General features: G+C 42.4%; 1 protein-coding gene across 1 annotated transcript in view; it reads right to left on the bottom strand.

Moving 5' to 3' along the window:
* LOC309548373 (uncharacterized protein) overlaps positions 1-21921 on the bottom strand; it is a gene marked incomplete at both ends in the record, with an annotated part of 539651 nt that overhangs the window by 423569 nt on the left and 94161 nt on the right. The window contains one exon of the mRNA XM_082248311.1: positions 10098-11236. Coding sequence (XP_082104437.1) covers positions 10098-11236 — 1139 coding nt within the window. The remainder of the gene's footprint in view (positions 1-10097; positions 11237-21921) is intronic.

Below are 21921 nucleotides of genomic sequence, written 5' to 3'. Positions count from 1 at the left end.
AGCCATGATTGGACAAAGTCATGATGACTCAGCGCTCATAGCCTCCCCCCCACACTATAAAAAGTTCCTTCCCACAGGAAGGTTTTGCAGAGTGTTGTTGGAGTGGAGATAGATAGAGCGAGGCTCAGTTTGCTATTAGTGAGTTAGTGTGGTCACTTATTGTGTGCTTTATGGCCAGTGTGGAGCGCAGAAGGACGGCCTACTGTGCGTCGGTGGCGTGAGGACGCGTGACGTCACTCTGCCCACATTGGGCGGGCTGGCGCCACGCCCTGCTTCGCCAGGGGATCCTGTGTGGATGACACTCATTGCCACAGCGACGGATGCGTCCACTACAACACCAACCAGCTGATTTCAATAATTAATAACATGGACCTGCCCACCTTCACAAGGTATTTCCCCACCACTCCAGTAGGTCAGCTTATGCTGCATGGAGTGGATGGTTGTCAATCCTGCTGAACAAGTGCGGCTTCTACACAAGACAGGTATGTGTTTGGGGTACTGATTGCATTTTGTGCTGCTGCACCCCATTGTACTTACCGACACTACATGGGGATGTCTATCCCCCTAGTTGGGGATTTCCCCCCTACAGATATTAAAGCTGTCCCTTTTGCAGCAGCTAGATTTAGTAAATATCTTTTAGCATTTTTGATTACTTTTGTAATATTTTGTCCATTTGCATTTTTTTCTATGCATGAGCCTACCTTCCTTTTTAATTCACTTTTGTCCCTAGACCAGGGGTGTCAAACTCAATTTCATCGCGGGCTACATCAGCATTATGGTTTCCCTGTCTAGATGTCCAGAGCATCCCACGCCCCCTTACAAGAGATGTCATGAGCCCCCCCACCATCATAAGTCAAGAGTCACCCACCCTTCCTTATATCACAATACACCCCTTTACCTTGTGCTACTGTCAGGAAGAAAATGGGGTGCATCTGGGAAGAAGAAAGTGCAAGGTCTGGAGGAGGACCAGAGGAGGGCTGGAGTCAGCTTACAGAGTCTGCTGAATGCTGAGACCAGGTGGTGTTGTGGCTGCCCAAGAGGTGCGGGATTTGTAAGAGGAGTTCTGCCCTCCTCTCTGCTGCAGACTGCTGAGAAGGGGGGTGGGCAAAGATGAGCAATTCTGCAGCAGCACAGAGAAGCACAGGATCTGGCAAAGGAGTTCGGACCTCTCTGCTCTCGACTACTAAGACAAGGTGGGGGCAGAGACAGGGGGGGGGGGGGTGCCACAGCTGCAGGAGAGGTGTGAGGGCCATATGAAATGGCCTGGGGGGCCACATTCGGCCTGCGGGCCTTGCGTTTGACACCTGTGCCCTGGACAATCTATCTGGCCAGTGTATACTTTGGCTGTTGCCTGTCTTGGGGTCCTTGTGATTGCAGCTCTGTCTCCAATTGGGAATCAATCATTTCACTATATAGGGGGTCTAGGATTGTGCAGACCCATTCGGCAGGGGTTATTTTCCATCCAGCTATGATGTGCAATATATTTGTTAAATTTTCTAAGTATAATTGTAGCTTATGTAAGGTGCTGATTGTGATATTACTGTACCTTTGGATATAATCTTTGTTCTATATAGATTATCTGTGTGTGATTGGCCTGACCATATTACTAATTATATACATTTACATTTTAGAAAACAATAGTACCCATCGCTACACCACTGAAGAAGGACTCCGCTATTAGTCCGAAACATGTTAGGTGTCTACACAACAGTTCATGGCAACTAACCCGATGCTTCAATACGGGTAGCCTTCTGTTTGCCATGTCCTTGTGATGTAACAGGTACTTATTTATGTTATTTGTGTCTATTTTTGAATACTTGTCACTTTAATGAGATATTTCTCACACAAGCCATGGATATATGTGGCATTACACCCCAAAACACATTCTGCTACTTCTCCTGAGTATGGGGATACCAAATGTGAGAGACTTTTTAGCAGCCTAGCCACCTGCAGGAGCCCAAAATCCAAAAAACACCTTTAGGCTTTTAAAGAGCGTATTTCCTCATTTCACTTCCTGATTACCTATCACAGTTTTGGAGGTCCTGAAATTCCAGGATAGCACAAAACACCCCCCTAATGATCCCTTTTTGGAAAGTAGATACCCAAATGAATTTGATACGAGGCATGGTGAGTATTTTGCAGATCTCATCTGTTGCCACAAGTTTTGGATATTGAAGACCGAAAGCGGAAATGTTTTTTTTTTCATTTTTCAAAACCTTGTGACAAAAAAAAATGAGATCTGCAAAATACTCACCATGCCTCCTAGCCACTACTTTGGGGTGTCTACTTTCCAAAAGGGATCATTGTGGGGGGAGGGGGTGTTTGTACTATCCTGACATTTCAGGGCCTCCAAATCTGTGATAGGTAGTGAGGAAGCAATATGAGAAAATACACCATTTGAAAGCCTGAAGGTAGTCACTGGTTTTCTGTTCCCGTACGCATCAAGGCTCTCAAAAATTCTCACACATGTGGTATCGCAATACTCGGGAGACATAGAAGAATGTGTTTTGGGGTGTAATTCCATATATACCTATGTCATATGTGAGAAATATCTAAAAAAAAAAAGTGACAGCTTTGTGTAAAAAAATATATATATTTGTCATTTTCCAAAAACTGTTGGCAAAAAATAAAATCTTCCATGGATTCAACATGCCTTTCCGAAAATAGCTTGGGGGTGTCTACTTTCTGAAAAGGGAAATTATGCCCTTTGAAAGCCTAAAGGTGGTCTCACACATGTGATGTCCCCAAACTTGGAAGAAGTAGCAGAATGTGTATTTGGGTGTAATTCCACATGTATCCATGGAATGTATGAGAATTATCTTATTACAGTGACAACTTTGTGTAAAAAAAAAATAAACATTTTTAGGCATTTTTAAAAATGTGTGACAAAAAATAAAATCTTCCATGGGCTCATCATGCCTCTCAGAAAATTCCTAGTGGTGTCTACTCTAAAGGGGTAATATTCATTTTGTTTGTACTACCATTGCCATTTTAGCACCTCAAGAAATGCGATAGGAGGTCACGAAGTAACAGCTGCGTAAATTTCAGTATAATTTTGCTGTATACCGTACCATACTTTATAGATGCTATAACTATCACACAAGCCAATCATTATACACTTATTGGGATTCTTTTTTTTTTTACCAAAGACATATAGCAGAATATGTTTAGGCCTACATTTTTCACAAAATTAGATTTTATTGGATATTTTTGACAGTAAATGGATGAAAATGCATTACATTTTCAATGAAAGCTCCATAAAAAAAGATACATTTGAAAATCATAAGGAAATACAATTCAGACATTGATGATTGTCTGAAAATTTGTCAAAAGGTTAAATAGTCTAGGGCTGCCACCCCTTTAACATCCCCATCTCTCCATTACCTCCTGCATCTGAACCCTGTGAACCCTCTGGTGTGTGATAAGGTGTATTGGGACGCCTGCCTTTACACACACATTAACTTTAATGGCACCCCGATCTTAGTCCGTAGGGTTCAATATTGAGTTGGCTCACCCTTTGCAGCTATAACAGCTTCAACTCTTCTGGTAAGGCTATCCACAAGGTTTAAGAGAGTGTCTATGTAAATGTTTGACCATTCTTCCAGAAGTGCATTTGTGAGGTCAGGCACTGATGTGGATGAGAAGGCATGTTTCACAATCTAAATCATCCCAAAGGTGTTCTATTAGGTTGAGATCTTCACTCTGTGCAGGCCAGTCAAGTTCATGTACCCCAAACTCGCTCATTCATGTCTTCAAGGATTTTGCTTTGTGCACTAGTCCAAATCATTGGTGGAGGAGGGATTATGGTGTGGGGTGGTTTTTCAGGGGTTGGGCTTGGTCTCTTAGTTCCAGTAATGGGAACTCTTAAGTTGTTTGCATTTTGGACAATTTCATGCTTCAATCTAGAAAAGTGTGATGACCTCAACCCCATAGAACACCTTTGGGATGAATTAGACTGAGCCAGGCCTTCTCGTCGACATCAGTGTCTGACCTCACAAATGTGCTTCTGGAAGAATGTTGAAACATTCCCATAGACACTCTCCTAAACCTTGTGGATAGCCTTACCAGAAGAGTTGAAGCTGTTATAGCTGCAAAGGGTGGGCCAACTTAATATACAGTAGAACCCTACGGACCAAGACTGGGATGCCATTAAAGATCATGTGAGTGTAAAGGCGTCCCAATACTTTTGAAAATATCATAAACTTGGATTGTGTATTGGTAATTAACCCTCCTCTTATGTTAGGGTCAGAACCGCCCCATTTTCAGGTTTTGAATGTCTATAAGTATCACATAAATTTGTTTATTGCATCAAGATTTTTTTACTTTGTCAGGAACCTCTATTTAAACAATGTAATAGAAAAAGAATCCTTTTCACTAAATTATAAAATACTGTGGTGAAAATTAAGACGTTCATGGTGTTAGGGTCAATTCTGACCCAGTTATAATATAGGATTATAGGACACTAATAAGTGAAAAAACTGAAATCATAAACACTCTCTCTGCTTAGTAACACTGACAGTCAATCACCTCTCAACCCTGTGAGCTGTAGTTAGGGAGGGGCCTATCTCTTTGCCTGCTTCTCTAAATAAAGTGAAGAAACATAGGACCAAAACATTTCAGAGTTGCTGACTTTATTTTACCATTTTTAAATTTGAAAATGAGAGGTATGCTATAAGAAGAAAGGTCTAAGGGTCACACCAAAAATATTAAAACCAATCTTTTCAAGGATAAAGAAGCCTAACAAGGTAACCAAGAGGTAAGAAACAAATTGGATGATAAATAATTATTCAGAGGGTATTTTATGGCTGATTTAAGACACGGGTCAAAACCGACCCGTTAACATCATGGATAGTAACCGAAATCTAACATAAGAGGAGGGTTAAACATTACTATGGTACCTACATCCCAATAAATGTACAAATAATGTGGAACCTATGGCGTCCGACTAGCCAAAGCAAGACAAAAAAAAAAAAAAAGATAAGGACTAAAAGAAAAGGAAGTATAAAGAGAAAAAAGAAGAAAAGAAAAAAAGGGGGGGGACAAGAAAAGGGGAGGGGGCGAAAAAAGGGGAGAAGGAGGAGAGAGAAGGGGAAGAAAAAGAAGAGGAATAGAAAGCAGAAAAAAGGAATGGATGTAAAGAAAGGAAAAAGAGGGCTGAGGGGCTTTTAATGGTACCGTACTACAAAAATATAAAAAACGGAAATATAAAAAACTTGGTACAATTTTATTCAATCATTTAGAATATAAAAACAAAAACACACATAATGTGGAGGCATACATCAATTACACGAATTGATAAATGTATAACTGATCCTGAAAAGGCTAAATCAGGGCTAAGCCCGACATGTTTTGCAGTATGGGAAACTGCTTCCTCAGGGGCATGCAATTTTGTAGAGAAGATCTTGGTGTTTCCTAATGAAGATATAAACATACAGTTAATGCACAATCCTCATTTCTCACAATGGGCCACATGGGTAATCTACCTACTCACCAGGGAGCAAGAGCCAACACCAGTAACCACAGTTTGATAAAACAGGGGGCGGGACCATGGAGTGTCTCCCCGGACGAGTGCGGGAGGAGGTGTCATATAGAAAATGTATAGAAGGTACATGTGGTTAATGAGGACATGACTACAGAAGTGAGGGCAGAAAAGTAGAAGAGACCCTTCAGCCAATATAAGAAGATAAAAATAGATAGAAAGAAAACAATACATGCACTGAAATATACGAGCGTGGGCAATATGTATCTTCCTTTGCAGGTGACACCTACCGTCCCTCTATCTCAGGAGAGGTATATATAGTCGGCCAGGGAGTTTGCTGCTGGAGATGTAAAAAACGGATGTGTAGACTGTTTGCAACAGACCGCAAATTGAATTCTAAAAATATAATAACAGTCAAGGATCTGAAAACAAATAATATATATATATATATATATATATATATATATATATATATATATATATATATATATTCATGTCAAGATTGACAAAAAATATATCTGATTTCCTCTCATCCCTATCCTTAACCACTTAACCCCCGGAAGATTTTACCCCTTTCCTGACCAGGGGGATTTTTGCGATTTTGTACTGCGTGACTTTAACGGACAATTGCGCGGTCGTGCGACACTGTACCTAAATGAATTTGACGTCCTTTTTTTCCCACAAACAGAGCTTTCTTTTGGTGCTATTTGATCACCTGTGCGATTTTTACTTTTTGCGCTATAAACAAAAAAAGAGCGTAAATTTTGCAAAAATAACAATATTTTTCACATTTTTTTTTATATGAAATCCCCCCCCCCCCAAAAAAAAAATGTAAAAATCAAAATTTTTTAACATTTTTGGCCAATTTGTTTTCTGCTACATATGTTTGGTGAAAAAAAAAAAAAAAAAATAATCACAAAAAGCGTATTTTGATTGGTTTGCGCAAAAGTTATTGCGTTTACTAACTAAGGGAAAGATTTGTCATTTTTGGTGTTTTTTTTTTAGCGCGTAATGTCGGTGATCTGTGATTTTTTTTTGCGGTACTGTGACATTGCGGCGGACAGATCGGACCCTTGACTGACATTTTTGACACTTTTGGGGTTACCAGTGACATTTCTACAGTAATCACTGCTATACATATGCACTGTTACTGCAAAATGACACTGGCAGGGAAGGGGTTAACTTTATTGGGGAAGGAGGGGTTAAGTGTGTCCCTAGGGGCGTGCCTTTTACTGTGATTGGCTGTGGCTACTAGTGTAGGAACAGTGATCAACGGTCCTACATAGTAGATCCGTATGATCACCATTCCTACACAGGGGAGGATAGGCGGCTTGTTTACATTAGCCGCCTGCCTTTCTCCCTCTCCACAGACGATCGCTGAGTGACCGGCGGACATCGGGTCCGCCGGTCACACGCACGGACTTCCTAGGGAATGAGCCGTGGCGGGTGCGCGCCTCCGCGGGGGCGCGCCCGCCCGCTATTGGCTCACAAGAAAGTGACAGGCTAGTGACGTATATATACACACGTCACTTTGCCTGGCCGGGGCTGACCGCCGCCGTATATAGTCGTGCGGCGGTCCGCAACCGGTTAATGGGTGTTCAGGAGATGGGAGGCAATACAGTAATAAAAAATAAAAATTATACTCAAAATAACAGCACTGGCCAATAGGGGTGAGAAGGGGGGGGGGGGGGGAGTGGGGAACTTACCCCTCACTGGGTGGAAATTCAATTGGGTGGCCTAAATCGAGAGCCCACTATGTAATAGGAAATTGTCCTCCTGTATATATATATAATATTGATCCAAGGTAATGGCTGAAGATGAAATGTTGCAAGGATCTTTAAGAAGGGTTGGTAGGTAATCCACCTATTTAAGCATTACTGTCTAAGAAAAAAGAAAGTAATATGATATATTGTCCATACAGATAGTTATGATGGTGGTCTGAAGTAAAGTCTGGTCTAACCTTACCTGGCAGCAAAGCAGCGTCTGCATCTCCCTGGCTCCAAAGCCGCAATGGCGGCCACGTTGTTTAAATACACCCGCCTTCAACCAGACACGTCATATCCTGGATACGGGAGATTACCGCATCTGGTCCGATCACCAACTGTGCATGCGTCAAAAAACAGCGCATGTGCAGTGCCAAAAAAGAAACCGCCACAGTGGGCGGTTCCAGAAAGCCACAGACAGGTGGGCGGCACCCGAATGGCTCTGTCCCCACCCATACTGCCCGGGCATCACGCACCTGTCCAAGGAAGAACCAGAGCCGCCCTCTGGTGGCTAAAATAAGAAAGCTAATGAAAGTGGCCAAAGCCACAGCATAAGACACCCTGATGTGTGGCCCATGTATGAAAGAGGAGTGAATATATCAACCACGATCCTAATATAGAAAAATATATATATATTTTTTAGAATAAGCAGCAATCTGCATATAAGCACACAATGTATGCTATAACATAACATATCAACTACAGAATAAACAGTAAATTGACAGTTTAATAGAACAGGTACATATCAAAAGAAATATTGATTACAAACACATTACATATCATTATACAATAAACAAAAAAGCTACTCTTTGTCAGACTGATCACCAATGGACCCACCTAAACCCAAAGCATGGGAAGGAAAGTATTAGGAGACTATTATTTTGGCAGAAACAGATGGAACTGACTCACAGAAGTCAAGCATGACATCAACTATATTCATCCCAAAAGAAGTCATACCATCACAAGAATACATTTGCAGAAGTTATCGCAGGACTCATCAGGCCTCTTCACTGAGGTAATGGTTACATAAAACCCCTGCCAGAGGGTGCAACCACCACATTAAACCCCTGCCGGAGGGTGCAACCACCACATAAAACCCCTGCCGGAGGGTGCAACCGACACATCAGAGAAAAGGTTTATAGGTTAAGACCTCATTTATACCAGGGGGTGTGGTAGCATTTAAACGCTCAATCCAATAGGTTTCCCTTTGCAGTATTCGCTCGTCCCAGTTCCCCCCACAGGGGTCTGGGGGGCACAACCTCCAATACAAAAAAGGATATTACAGAGTTGTCAAATTTATGGTGTAATCCTATGTGCCTAGTTACAGACATTAGAATTCTTCCCCCTTCTGAGAAATATAAGTGGCCACCTATTCTTTGATTCAGCTGGTGTATCGTTTTGCCTACATAAAACGCCCTACATAGGTAGTTAGTGCTTGGATAGGATAATTCTTAATTGTTTTTCATGCATCGAGTATTTGGTAATAAACCTGACTGTTTCCATTTCTTTTTTTTTCCAAAAAGTTTTTTGAAGAAACATGGTATAACAAAAAACAGAACATTACAGTGTGATCATTGTAGTAAATATAGTATACATGAATCATTGAAAGTACAGATAGTAATTTGTCGTGAAAGTTGACAACAACAAGAATGCAAATGATTGAATCCACAAAAAAAAAAAAAAAGGGAGTAGTATATATCCCTGTTACCAGCACAAGGAGGGGGTGAGGGGGGAGGAGAGTAAGGGGGAAAACAATCCAAAAGCTGTCATTTCTTATATTATACATATCAGTTTATAAGAAGTGGAAAAAGATATACAGCATATAGAACCTTTGTTAATGAAAAGTTGTTTAGGCGAAAATCCATTCAATGTAGTGGGACATTGATCAGTTTTTGGAAATCAGATGAATCAGATCCATTTCTTTTTTAGTAGTAGTCCTATATAATAATAACTCCGCTCTGGATTGGACCTTGGTTTTGTGAAAGGCTTTTCTTAAGATGGATCGTGAGTAGCCTCTTTCCAAGAGATAGGCCTGCAAAGCATGTGCCTGAATCTGGTATTATGTATCAGAAGAGCAATTCCTCCAAAGCCTAAGACACTGAGCATATGGAATGCTTCTAACCAGGGTGGTAGGATGGGCACTCGCTGCGCACAGAATAGTGTTTGCCTTCACTCGGTTTTCTATAGAGATCAGTATTAAGTTCACCATTGGGCAAAATGTTGATCTGGAGGTCTAGGAAAGGCAAGCTCACCCCACTGATGGTGTAGGTAGATTTTAAGTTTAGGTCATTGATGTTCAGGGCCTCAAGAAAGGACGCTAGTTCATTTGAAGTCCGTGTCCATATCACAAATAGGTCATCAATAAAGTGGTGCCGGCACAAAACGTGCATCAACCACAGCTCCATTGCAGAATCTGCAAAAAGTGTTGGTCCATAAATGTAAAATAATTCCTTGTGAGACTAAATCTAAGGAGTTTTATGACAAAATTCATGAGAGGCCACGTGGTTTGCCTCTGTTCTTTGAGAAAGGATTCAGCCACCCGGATGCCATGCTCATGGGGGGGGGGGGGATACTCGAGTACAAAGCCTCAATATCGCTAGCCATGAGCAGGGAATCCGGAGGGACCTGAATCCCCTCTACATGTTTCAAAAGGTCAGTGGTGTCGCGTATATAGGATCCCCCCCCTTTTTTTCTTTTCTTCTTTTTTCTCTTTACACTTCCTTTTCTTTTAGTCCTTATCTTTTTTTGTCTTGCTATGGCTAGTCGGACGCCATAAGTCCCACATTATTTGTACTTTTGTAAATATAGTGTATGTCTCATTCAGAATACTAAAATGACTTCTCTCCAGTGTGAATCCTCTGGTGCGTGATAAGGTTTGACTTCTGTGTAAAAGCTTTGCCACATTCAGAACACTGATATGACTTCTCTCTAGTGTGAACCCTTTGGTGTATGTTAAGATTACTCTTTGTTGTGAAAGATTTTGCACATTCCGAACAATGATATGGCTTCTCTCCACTGTGAATCCTCTGGTGTTTGAGAAGGTATGACTTCTGTGTAAAAGCTTTGCCACATTCAGAACACAGATATGGCTTCTCTCCAGTGTGAATCCTCTGGTGTCTGATAAGGATTTCTTTGTTTGTAAAAGCTTTGCCACATTCAGAACACTGATATGACTTCTCTCTAGTGTGAACCCTTTGGTGTATGTTAAGATTACTCTTTGTTGTGAAAGATTTTGCACATTCCAAACAATGATATGGCTTCTCTCCACTGTGAATCCTCTGGTGTTTGAGAAGGTATGACTTCTGTGTAAAAGCTTTGCCACATTCAGAACACAGATATGGCTTCTCTCCAGTGTGAATCCTCTGGTGTCTGATAAGGATTTCTTTGTTTGTAAAAGCTTTCCCACATTCAGAACACTGATATGGCCTTTCTCCAGTGTGAATCCTTTGGTGTCTTTTAAGCTGGTTCTGGTTTCTAAAAGTTTTGTCACATTCAGAACACTCATATGGCTTCTCTCCAGTGTGAACCCTTTGGTGCGCAAAAAAATCTCTCTTCCTTGTAAAAGCTTTCTCACATTCAGAACACTCATATGGCTTCTCTTCAGCGTGATTCATGTTGTGTGTGATAAGCTCTGACTTAATTATAAAAGCTTTATCACATTCAGAACACTGATATGGCTTCACTCCAGTGTGGACCCCCTCGTGCCTGTTAAGATGTGACTTGCTTATAAAAGCTTTATCACATTCTGAACACTGATATGACTTCTCTCCAGTGTGGATTCTCCGGTGTGTGATAAGGCTTGACTTAGCTGTAAAGGTTTTGTCACATTCAGGACACTTGTACGGCTTCTCTCCGGTGTGAATCCTCTTGTGTTTGACAAGATTACCCTTCTGTGTAAATGTTTTATAACATTCAGAACACTGAAATGGCTTCTCTCCAGTGTGAATCATCTTATGTGTGACAAGATCTTTCTTCCTTGTAAAAGCTTTTTCACCTTCAGAACATTGATAAGGTTTCTCTCCAGTGTGAGCCTTCTGGTGTGTGATACGTTTTGCCTTCATTGTAAAATCTTTATCAGATTCCAAATGAGAAGAAACTTCTCCTATGTTTACATGGGTTAAACTTTACTATAAAGCCATTGTCACTTTTAGAACAATGAAATGGCTTCTCTTCTGTTGTCCTTGGAGGCTGGATCAATGTTGAAGAGTATCCAATACACTTACAACATTTAGAACACTGATATGACTTGTGTCCTGTGTGAATCTTTCCCATGTGACTTAGTTGTGCTTTTGAATACCAACGTGACTGAAAACTTCATCAATCCACCTGTACAGAAAAAAAAAAAATAAAATGTCACAATTCTATATAAAGAGCTAAATAAAGTTGCTTTACATTTTTTTTAATCAAACAGAAAATTTATTGAAACATCCAAAACGTTGCAGAGTGGACAATTGAGTACAATTAGCATTACATTTCCTCATCTGGTACATCGTCAGATAATGAAACATACTGTGCATTCAAAAGTCAAGAATATGTGACGGCATATAACACAAGACAGCCTTATCCTATTGGGTTTCACAGCCATCGTGCGTGGTCCACTCGGAATAGAAAATGAATATGTCAAAATTCAAAAGTATAAGAGTACACCCTGCATCACATCAACATTTTATACAGTGCCCGCTTGCCTTCTGGAAGATTGATTTACCCCTTTCATGACCAGGCCATCTTTTGATTTTGGCACTGGGTTGCTTTACCTGACAATTGCACGATCATGCAACACTACCCAAATTAAATGTATATATTTTTCACACAAATTGAGATTTCTTTTGGTGGTGTTTGATCAAAACTTTTTTTTTTCCAAAATGTTCAGTCCTTTTTCGTTTATAGCCCAAAAATTCTGTAATACCAATACAGATACAATCTGTTTCTGAACTGAGTGTATATGCAGCTCATAATTTGATTTTAATACTATATATGTGTTATAGGTCTTTCACATTTGTGTTATTTTGAATATAACAATAAAATTTTGTATATATTTTTTTTTCAACCATTTAAGCCCCGGAGGATTTGGCTGCTCAAAGACCATGCCCCATTTTGCGATTCGGCACTGCGTGACTTTAGGCTCGGTTTCCACTAGTGCGACTTGCTGTGCGACTTGACACATGTCAAGTCGCACAGCGAGTCAAAAGCCATTCGTTTCAATCTGGCCCGTTTTCACTGCCGCAACTTGAGTTGCGGCGACTTCAAAAGTAGTTTGTGCACTACTTTTAGGCCGACTTCAGTGCGACTTCCCTCTATAATGAGGGACAAGTCTCACTGAAAGCCGCAAACAACTTTCACTACGAAGTCGCGCTAGAAATAGCACGACTTCGTAGCCGGGGTAGTGGAAACGGAGCCTAACGGACAATTGCGTGGTCGTGCGATGCTGTACCCAAATTAAATTCAGGTCTTTTTTTCCCCACAAACAGAGCTTTCTTTTGGTGGTATTTTATCACCTGTGTGATTTTTATTTTTTTGCGCTATAAACAAAAAAAAAAAAAAAAAGCGACAATTTTGAAAAAATAACAATATTTTTCACTTTTTTTTTATATGAAGTTCTCCAAAAAAAATTAAAATCCAAATTTTTTTAACTTTTTAGGCCAATTTGTTTTCTGCTACATATTTTTCGTAAAAAAAATCACAATAAGCGTATTTTGATTGGTTTGCGCAAAAGTTATTGTGTTTACTAACTACGGTAAAGATTTATGTCATTTTTATTGTTTTTTTTTTTAACTAGTAATGGCGGTGATCTGCGATTTTTAGCGGAACTGCAACATTGCGGCGGACAGATCGGACCCCTGACTGACATTTTTGACACTTTTGGGGGTACCAGTGACATTACTACAGTAATCAGTGCTAAAATATGCACTGTTACTGTAAAAATGACACTGGCAGGGAAGGGGTTAACTTTATTGGTGATCAGTGGGTTAAATGTATCCCTAGGGGCGTGATTCTAACTGTGGGGGGCGTGGCTTGTGATGTAGCCACAGAGACATACGATCCTACATAGGATTGCATAGCCTCTGTGATGATCTAAGGGAGAATGACAGACAGCTGTGTTTACATCAGCCGTCCGTCCTCCCTCTCCTGAGGGAGTTTGCGAGTGGTCGGCGGCCATCAGAGCCACCGGTCACACGTGCGGAAATCCCTATAAACAAGCAGGGGTGGGAGCGCGCCTTCGGCCGTGTGCGCTCACCCCCTACAGGCTCCTGGGCGAGCGACGTAGCCCTACGTCGGTTTGCCCAGGAGCGGCTGACTGACAGTAAATAAATAGTCGTGCGGCGGTCGGCAAGTGGTTCAAAATCCCTATTGATTTATTGGCACCTTAAAAGTCCCCAACCCAATTTTCTCTTCCTCCATGATCTATGGGTGGTTGAGGTTTTCTTCCTATTCTGCTACATATTTATGGTAAAAAAAAAATCCCAATAGGCTTATATTGATTGCTTTACGTCTATACTGGAAATTGTATTTATTTTTTATTACACTAGTAATGGCGGTGATCAACTAATTATAGCGGGACTGTGATATGCGATAGTGCGGTGGCCAATCTGACACTTTGTGGGAACCTTCCACTCTCCACCAACAGGTTAATACAACACCACAGTCTCCTCATTCACCTCACAATACACACACAGCCAATTCAGCCCCCATAGGGTCATCATCCACTCTTTCTTCCACAATCGATTTACAAGACCCCACTTTTTTAGAGTTATTACACCAGAAGGCCCTAAAACTCACCCCAACTTTGTAACATATACTCCCAATTCCACTACCCCCCTTTCTTCAATGGATTTGGACACTTCTTGCACTGATCATTAACTTGTCTACCAACATACTCTCGAAGGAGGAATCTGCTATACTCCAAAAAGGCCTTAGTTTTTGTCCAAGTACTAAACTTGATAGGTTTGAATTCATCAAGGACCTTCATTTATTTGCCCGTAAGCTCAACTTCAAAACTTTACAAACAAAATACCATTAGTTCATGGGAGACCCCCCAAAGACACATTGGATACTCTTGGACACATTGATCTCACTTTTGGAGGAGAATGAAGATTTAATTGACCGTGTCGATCTGCCCTTGGGGTCCACACGAATCAACCACCCTCTTCCACTCAACCTTTAAACCTTAGGAAAAAGTCAGACAAATACCCTGCAATACAGAACTCAAATATTAACACCTTTTTAAAATTAGTATCAAAAGAACTTGACAAACTCAAAATCCAATCGTCCGATGAACCCAATATTACACTCGAGCAAAGACAAGCAATCAACAATCTGGCCGACAACCATTCAATTGTAATCAAACCAGCAGATAAGGGAGGCAATGTTGTCCTTATGGACAACACCCAGTATGTTGACATGTGTTTAAAAATTCTTAAGAACTACGACTGGTACAGACGAATTACCACAGATATTGTCTTGAAATACCAACAGGAATTTTATGAACTAGTTCATTTGGCATACCTTAATAACACCATACCCAAACACACTTGGGAATGCATCCGCACGGCTTTTCCAATCACGCCGACGTTCAAGCCCCTCCTGAAAGTTCATAAAGACCCCAAAAATCCACCGGGCAGACCTATCATATCTGGCCGGGGATCAATCTCTGACAACGCCAGCAAATTAATAGATTCCTTTTTGAAACCGTTTGTCACATGTCTACCATCTTACACCCGTGATACCATCCATTTTTTTTGGAGAGAATTAACAATATAATAATTTCACAGTAATCACTGTTGGTTACCCTCGATGTCGAGGCGTTATACAGCTCGATCCCTCATGACAGGGGGATTGCGGCTGTGCGACACACCATCATTCGCTGGGAGAAACTGGACGCCTATGGCGAGTTTATTCTGTCCCTACTGAATTACATCCTCACTCATAATGTTTTCACATTTCAGGGCTCCCACTACCTCCAGGTACAGGGTGTAGCGATGGGAACATGTTGTGCCCCGTCCTACGGTAACCTGTACCTGGGGGAGTGGGAGGAATTCTTCCTATCAGATGAGTCTTTATCCATGTACACTGACCATATCAAAACATGGGTCCATTACATAGACAATATTTTCCTTATTTGGGATGGCCCCCTTGATCTTTTACATAATTGCCTCAACAGGATGAACAAAAATGAATTTAATCTTACATTCACTATGAATGAAGATTCAACCATGATTACATTTCTGGATGTCGAGATATTCAAGGGGGAGGGTGGTGTTCTCTACCGTAAGCTCACTGCCAACACCATCCTCCATGCTTCCAGTTTCCATCCAGAACCCATAGTGCGTTCAATCCAGTTCGGTCAATATTTACGACTAAGAAGCAATTGCACAGACTTGCAAACCTTCCAAGAGGCAGCAAACAATCTACGTGATAGACTCTTAAGAGGCTACTCCAGGAACATTCTAAAAAGAGCTTATAAGAAGGCCCTTGACAGCAAGAGAGACCAACTCTTACTTCCTAAGACCCGAAAAGAGGACAACACCCTCAGAATCATTACCAAATATTCTGATCAACATTCTAACATGCGCAAGATTGTAACAAAGTATTGGCATCTGTTGGCATTGGATCCTACTTTAGGACCCCATGTACCATAATTTACCTTCAGACGAGCCCCATCACTTAGAGACAAACTAGTGCAGAGTGAATACAGAGGTAACACTGAGCATGACCCCTGTAAGTACAAAGGCACATATAGGTGCGGTACTTGCAATTATTGCAGGTACATGTACACACAAAAAAAATCATATTTTACCAAATGGCCAAAAATTTACAGCCAAACACTTCGCCAACTGCTGCACTCACGGAGTGGTTTATCTACTGCTCTGTGAGTGCGACTGCTTCTATGTCGGAAAAACAAAACTCGAGTTTTGGAGGTGTGCCTACCGACATATAAAAAGCATGAAGTTCTGTGACCCAGAATAGCCACTAGGCTGTCATGTCAGCATTGTACATGTGGGCATATTCCCTAAACCAAAATTCCTTATATTGGACCGTATCCACCCCAGTTCCAGAGGCGGAGACTGGAATAAACGTCTCCTGCAGATGGAACTGAGGTGGATTTACTCATTAAAAGCTACTGAGCGCCCAGGCCTTAATGAGGCAATTTCCTTTAAATCCTTCCTTGAGGGTTTTAACTTGGGGGGCATGGAGAGAATCTCCCCCCTATACAACCCATATCCTTGTTGGTTAGACTGTGTTTCTTTTTTCTTTGATATCATATATTGGTTTGATCCCCTTTGATATATACTGTCTTTTCTATTGCAGGGACTGGAATCATGACTGGTGCCAAGTTCTTCTTTTTATATAGTATATTTTAGGATACTTCTTGTTATTTTCACTTACTTGTAGTGATTGATAATTTAACGATTACATATATATTACAATCTTGCTTTATCTGCCAAATACCATACTAAGCAAAAATCAATTGCCCCATACAATTTGTAAAGTATTAGACCTTTTCATCGATTTATTTGTGTGGTTTCCCCCCTCTTTTTTCAGCCAGCCCGGCATGGTAAGAGGCGCCATCTACTGGGCGCCTACACGTCGAGCGCGTGTTCACTTCCATCTGACATCCCTTAGGGGGTGTCCATCACGCGTCCGATGCTAGCTCCACCTGCGTTCCATGCAGACGGAGCGTTCTCCACGCCGGTGGAACGCAGGCGCCGGCTGCGCCTTCATGACATCACACGCAATGCGCGTGTACGTCATCAGTGGGGACTCGCCCGGCACCTGTGATCCAGGGAGCCCGCGGCGGGACGCCAACTGAGCGTCATTCACTCAATCAAGCCCACTAAACAGGTACTATTTAACCAAGCTCCGGTCGGCGCTCATTTGTGCAGTCTGCCGTTCAGGAGCTTGGTGCCCCACATACCTACAATCTCTTTCTTTGCTGTTTTCTTCATCCAGGTAAGCGTGCATCTTACAATCTTTGCTTGACTCTTTTGGCATGATTGTACTTCGCTAACTCTACCCCTCTGGACAACCTATCTGATATCCTCAGTTTACCCAATTTGCATATACCTATTGAGAGCTTTTTCTTTCTCCCACAAGGGAGCACTACTTCTTGGACATTTTTAAATATACCTTTCTATTTGAATATATACAGCCATATCTTTGGCTGACTAACTCCAATCTGGTTTTTAATCAATGTTTCCAATGCCCATAATCTTGATATTAATTCAACACCTAATAGCATACCTTTCAGCTTCTTATTTCGTCTTTATATCACTTTCTGTAAATTTCAGCAAGTGAAAAGCATGCTCTCCCCCTTTTTTTTCTTTTTTGACCCTAGTTGTGGATGGCTCTCTCAGTAAACTGTTCAGCCACTTTGGACTCCAGCTGTTCCGAATTCAGGGGACACACAATTAGAGAAGCATCTGGCAAATACATTCTCCTATCTGGTCTCTTTGTTGGCCAATTAGCACCAGTCAGGCTCCAATCAGCCCTGTGTTGTTTTTATTCCAGCAAGCATCCAATATTCTTGTGCAGTTAACCATGTAAGTTGAATATCCTTGAATCCATTATACAACATACAAGTAGAATGTATTGTTATTGTACTCTTTTTTGACAATCGTTAAATGTGTGGCTTTATTATTATATTCAATACCAACAGAAAACCACCCAAAGTCACCCCTGATGAAGAAGCAGTGACTATGAAATGCGTCGGGTATCAACTTTGGACTCAGTGGTTGGTTCTGACACAATGTATTTGTTTTTTGCTTGCTTATGTTTTTAACATATTATGTATTTCATGTATAATAAAATTTGTATATTTTTCAATTTTTTGGTATATTATTCTGCTTTGTGCCTTTAAAATCCCACCCCAGGGAATCCCACATTTTGTCTATTATCCAGGGATGTGGCACACTTTTTTAGAAACCCTACCAAGAGCACCCATTGCTTTGTGGGAACCAGTGACACTAATACAATGATTAGTTCTAAAAATATGCACTGTCCGTGTACTAATGACCAAACTGGTGACCCTAGCATAGGGAACAAACTTTTCAGAGACAGGGAATACAATAAGACACGGGGCCACTCACTAAAACTAGAAGAAAAGCGGTTTAATCTTAAACTGCCTTAAGGGTTCTTTACTGTCAGAGCAGTGAGGATATGGAATTCTCTTCCACAAGCAGTCGTATCAGCAGGGAGCATCAATAGTTTCAAAAAACGATTAGATGGGCACCTTATAGATGTCAACATACAGGGGTATACAGTGTACGGTTCGCAGCAAACACACACACACATTATAGGTTGAACTGGATGGACTGATGTCTTTTTTTAACCTCACTTACTATGTAATGACACTGGCTGGGAAGGTGTTAACATCTAGGGGCAATCAAGGGGTTAAATATGTGCCTAACAATGCTTGTGTCATAGGTCTGCCACCTAAGGGTTAACTTAGTGCAGACTAATTTCAGTGATTGGCAACAGGCTGCCTTATTTAAACACCTCAGCAGCACTGAGTCTTTGCTGTCTGATCTGCAGCTTTACTTTGAGTTCTGTTCCTGTGCTTGTATCAATTCCTGTATTGACCTGGCTTGTCTGACTTTGTTGCTGTCTCCAGTCCTGACCCCGTGTTGCCTTGACTCTGCTATACCTGCTTTCTGCCTGATATCCTGCTGCCAACCCCTGCCCGTACACCGACTACTCTCTGCCTGCTGTTTGAACTGTATCTGATTACCTGTGTCTGAAACCGGCTTTTCTGACCCTGCTCCAGTCTTTGCCCATCCAGCTCCTTCCAGTGCCTGAAGACGCTGTCCTGCATCCACTGTGCATCCACACCTCTTTACCTGCTTCTTCCTGCAGCTCAGCAATCCAGCCGTGTTCAGTAACTTATCAGCTACTCTTCTCAACTGCCAACAGAAGACCAGCGCAGGCACTCTTACCTCACTGTGCTCTCGCATCTACTGTTGCAACTTCAGTGGTGCCTGAGCCAGGGCTGTACAAGGTCTCCCTCCCTCTGTACGTCAGGCTCTGCTACAAGGTACGTGACAGTATCAGACAGCCATGTCTGAGCCTGCAAGAGGGACCTCTCCAATGGATGAGATCTGTCAACATCTTGCAGCCCTCAACCAAGCCATCAAGTCCCTGCAGGAAGGCTACGTTCAGCTGGAGGAACATGTGCAGTCTTTAGTCCCTTCTGTAGGACCTATCACAGCTCTCTCTCCTGCTGCTGCACCAACGCTGACTACTACCGCACGCACTGTGATGATGCTACCACCTGAACCCAGGGTTCCTACACCTGAAAGGTTCTCAGGGGATCAAAGCAAATTCAGGGCATTTCACAATGCATGTCAGGTATACTTCGCCCTGCAACCCCGGACTTTCTCTCTGGAATCCACTAAAGTAGGATTAATTATTTCCTTACTTCAAGGGGAACCCCAAACCTGGGCCCACCGGCTGCTTGAGGAAAATAGTACTCAGATTCATGCTATGTCATCTTTCTTTGGCGCAATGGCCCAGATGTACGATGACCCCCAACGAACTGTCACAGCGGAGGCTGCTCTCCATGCCCTCCAGCAAGGCCGCAGAGCAGCTAAGGACTATGTCACGGACTTCAGACGCTGGAGAGCGTATACACAATGGAATGACGCAGCTCTGCGACACCAGTTCCGCCTTGGATTGTCGGAAGGTCTTAAAAAGACGAGTTAGCTAGGGTTGGAGTACCTAATACCTTGGAGGGCCTTATCACCCTGGCTATCCAGATTGACTGTCGGCTCCGCGAGCGCTGGTCAGAAAGATTTTCCCCGCAGTTTTGTCCTACATGGATGATGCCTAGAGCTCCAGTTCTTGCTCATCCTAGGTTTACCACTTCAGCTCCAGCCAGTTCAAATTCTATTAACCCTGCATCAGATGTCCCTGAACCCATGCAACTCGGGTTAATGCGTCCTGTGCCGTCTCCTGAAGAGCGACAACGCCGCCAACTAGGCAACCTATGTCTTTACAGCGGAGAAGCTGGCCACTATGTGCGGACCTGTCCTATTAAGATGCGCAAGTGTCCACCTGTCTTCCCTGCTAACCTGTCAACTTTATCTGCTAATGCAACTCACCTAGCTCTCCCAATCTCATTCCAGCTTCCGGAAGGAACTATCTCAGTTAACGCCATTATTGACTCTGGAGCATGCAGTTGTTTCATTGACTTAAACTTTACCACTCAGCAGCAAATTCCTCTGTGACCCAAGACTCAAGGACTTTCTGTCTACCTGACAGATGGTTCATGTATTAGATCAGGACGAGTTACTCAGGAAACACCTCCATTACCCGTGATTACTCTTACTAAACATAAGGAGTCATTGAGCCTGGATTCCATCTCTTCTCCATTATTTCCCATCCTCTTGGGCCTACCTTGGCTTCAAGCCCATAACCCTCAGATTGATTGGAGTCCGGAGAGGGCGGTATGTACAGGAGAGAAGTGCGGAGGGTATGACAGTGAGCAGTATGTACAGGAGAGGAGTGTGGAGGCTATGACAGTGAGCGGTATGTACAGGAGAGGAGTGTGGGGGGGTATGACAGTGAGCAGTATGTACAGGAGAGGAGTGTGGAGGATATGACAGTGGGCGGTATGTACAGGAGAGGAGTGTGGAGGATATGACAGTGAGCGGTATGTACAGGAGAGGAGTGTGGAGGGTATGACAGTGGGCGGTATGTACAGGAGAGGAGTTTGGAGGGTATGACAGTGGGCGGTATGTACAGGAGAGGAGTGTGGAGGGTATGACAGTGAGCGGTATGTACAGGAGAGGAGTGTGGAGGATATGACAGTGGGCGGTATGTACAGGAGAGGAGTGTGGAGGATATGACAGTGAGCGGTATGTACAGGAGAGGAGTGTGGAGGGTATGACAGTGGGCGGTATGTACAGGAGAGGAGTGTGGTATAGTGTTGGATCATCATACCCTCCACTTGTGCTTCTATCTTATCATCCTGGAGGAAATAGAAGCACAGGTGGAGGCAAACAATGGACCCACTGTACACCTAACTTCTTGGAATGCCAGGACCCAGCGGGTTCTCCTGGGGTTTCTCCCCTTATTCTGTCTCAGCCACATTAGTGGGAGATCAGCCTGAATGTTCTTCCTAGGAAGGAATACCGGAGACATTTTCAGGCCCATTGATTGTGCAGCAATGAAGAGGAAACCATCGCAGAGAAGCAGAGTCTGAAGCTGGATTTACTGAAGTCCCAGATAAGCAAATGTGTTCCACCAACATTTAGAGAGCGCAGTGACCCACTTTATTGAGGTGATTGGAGACAAAGTGTATGAAGCCACACACACAATTACCAAAAGTATTGGGACGCCTGCCTTTACACGCACACCATTTTTAATGACATCCCAGTCTTGATCTGTAGGGTTTAATATTGAGTTGGCCCACCCTTTGCAACTATAACAGCTTCAACTATTCTGGGAAGGCTGTCCACAAGGTTTAGGAGCGTCTATGGGAATGTTTCACCATTCTTCCAGAAGTGCATTTGTGATGTCAGGCACTGATGTTGGATATATAATATATAAACATAAGTCGCGCTGAGTGATGTGAACAAATCAATGTCCAAAATAAATCAAGTCCTAGTGTGAAGATAAATCCTAGTGACAATGGATAATCTTCAAATTGATGTGACTACCAAGATCCACACTTTAGGAATCCAG

The sequence above is a fragment of the Pelophylax lessonae genome (assembly GCF_965119305.1).
Source record: "Pelophylax lessonae genome assembly, chromosome: 2".
NCBI lineage: Eukaryota > Metazoa > Chordata > Amphibia > Anura > Ranidae > Pelophylax > Pelophylax lessonae.
This window is presented reverse-complemented; position numbering and strand designations above follow the sequence as displayed.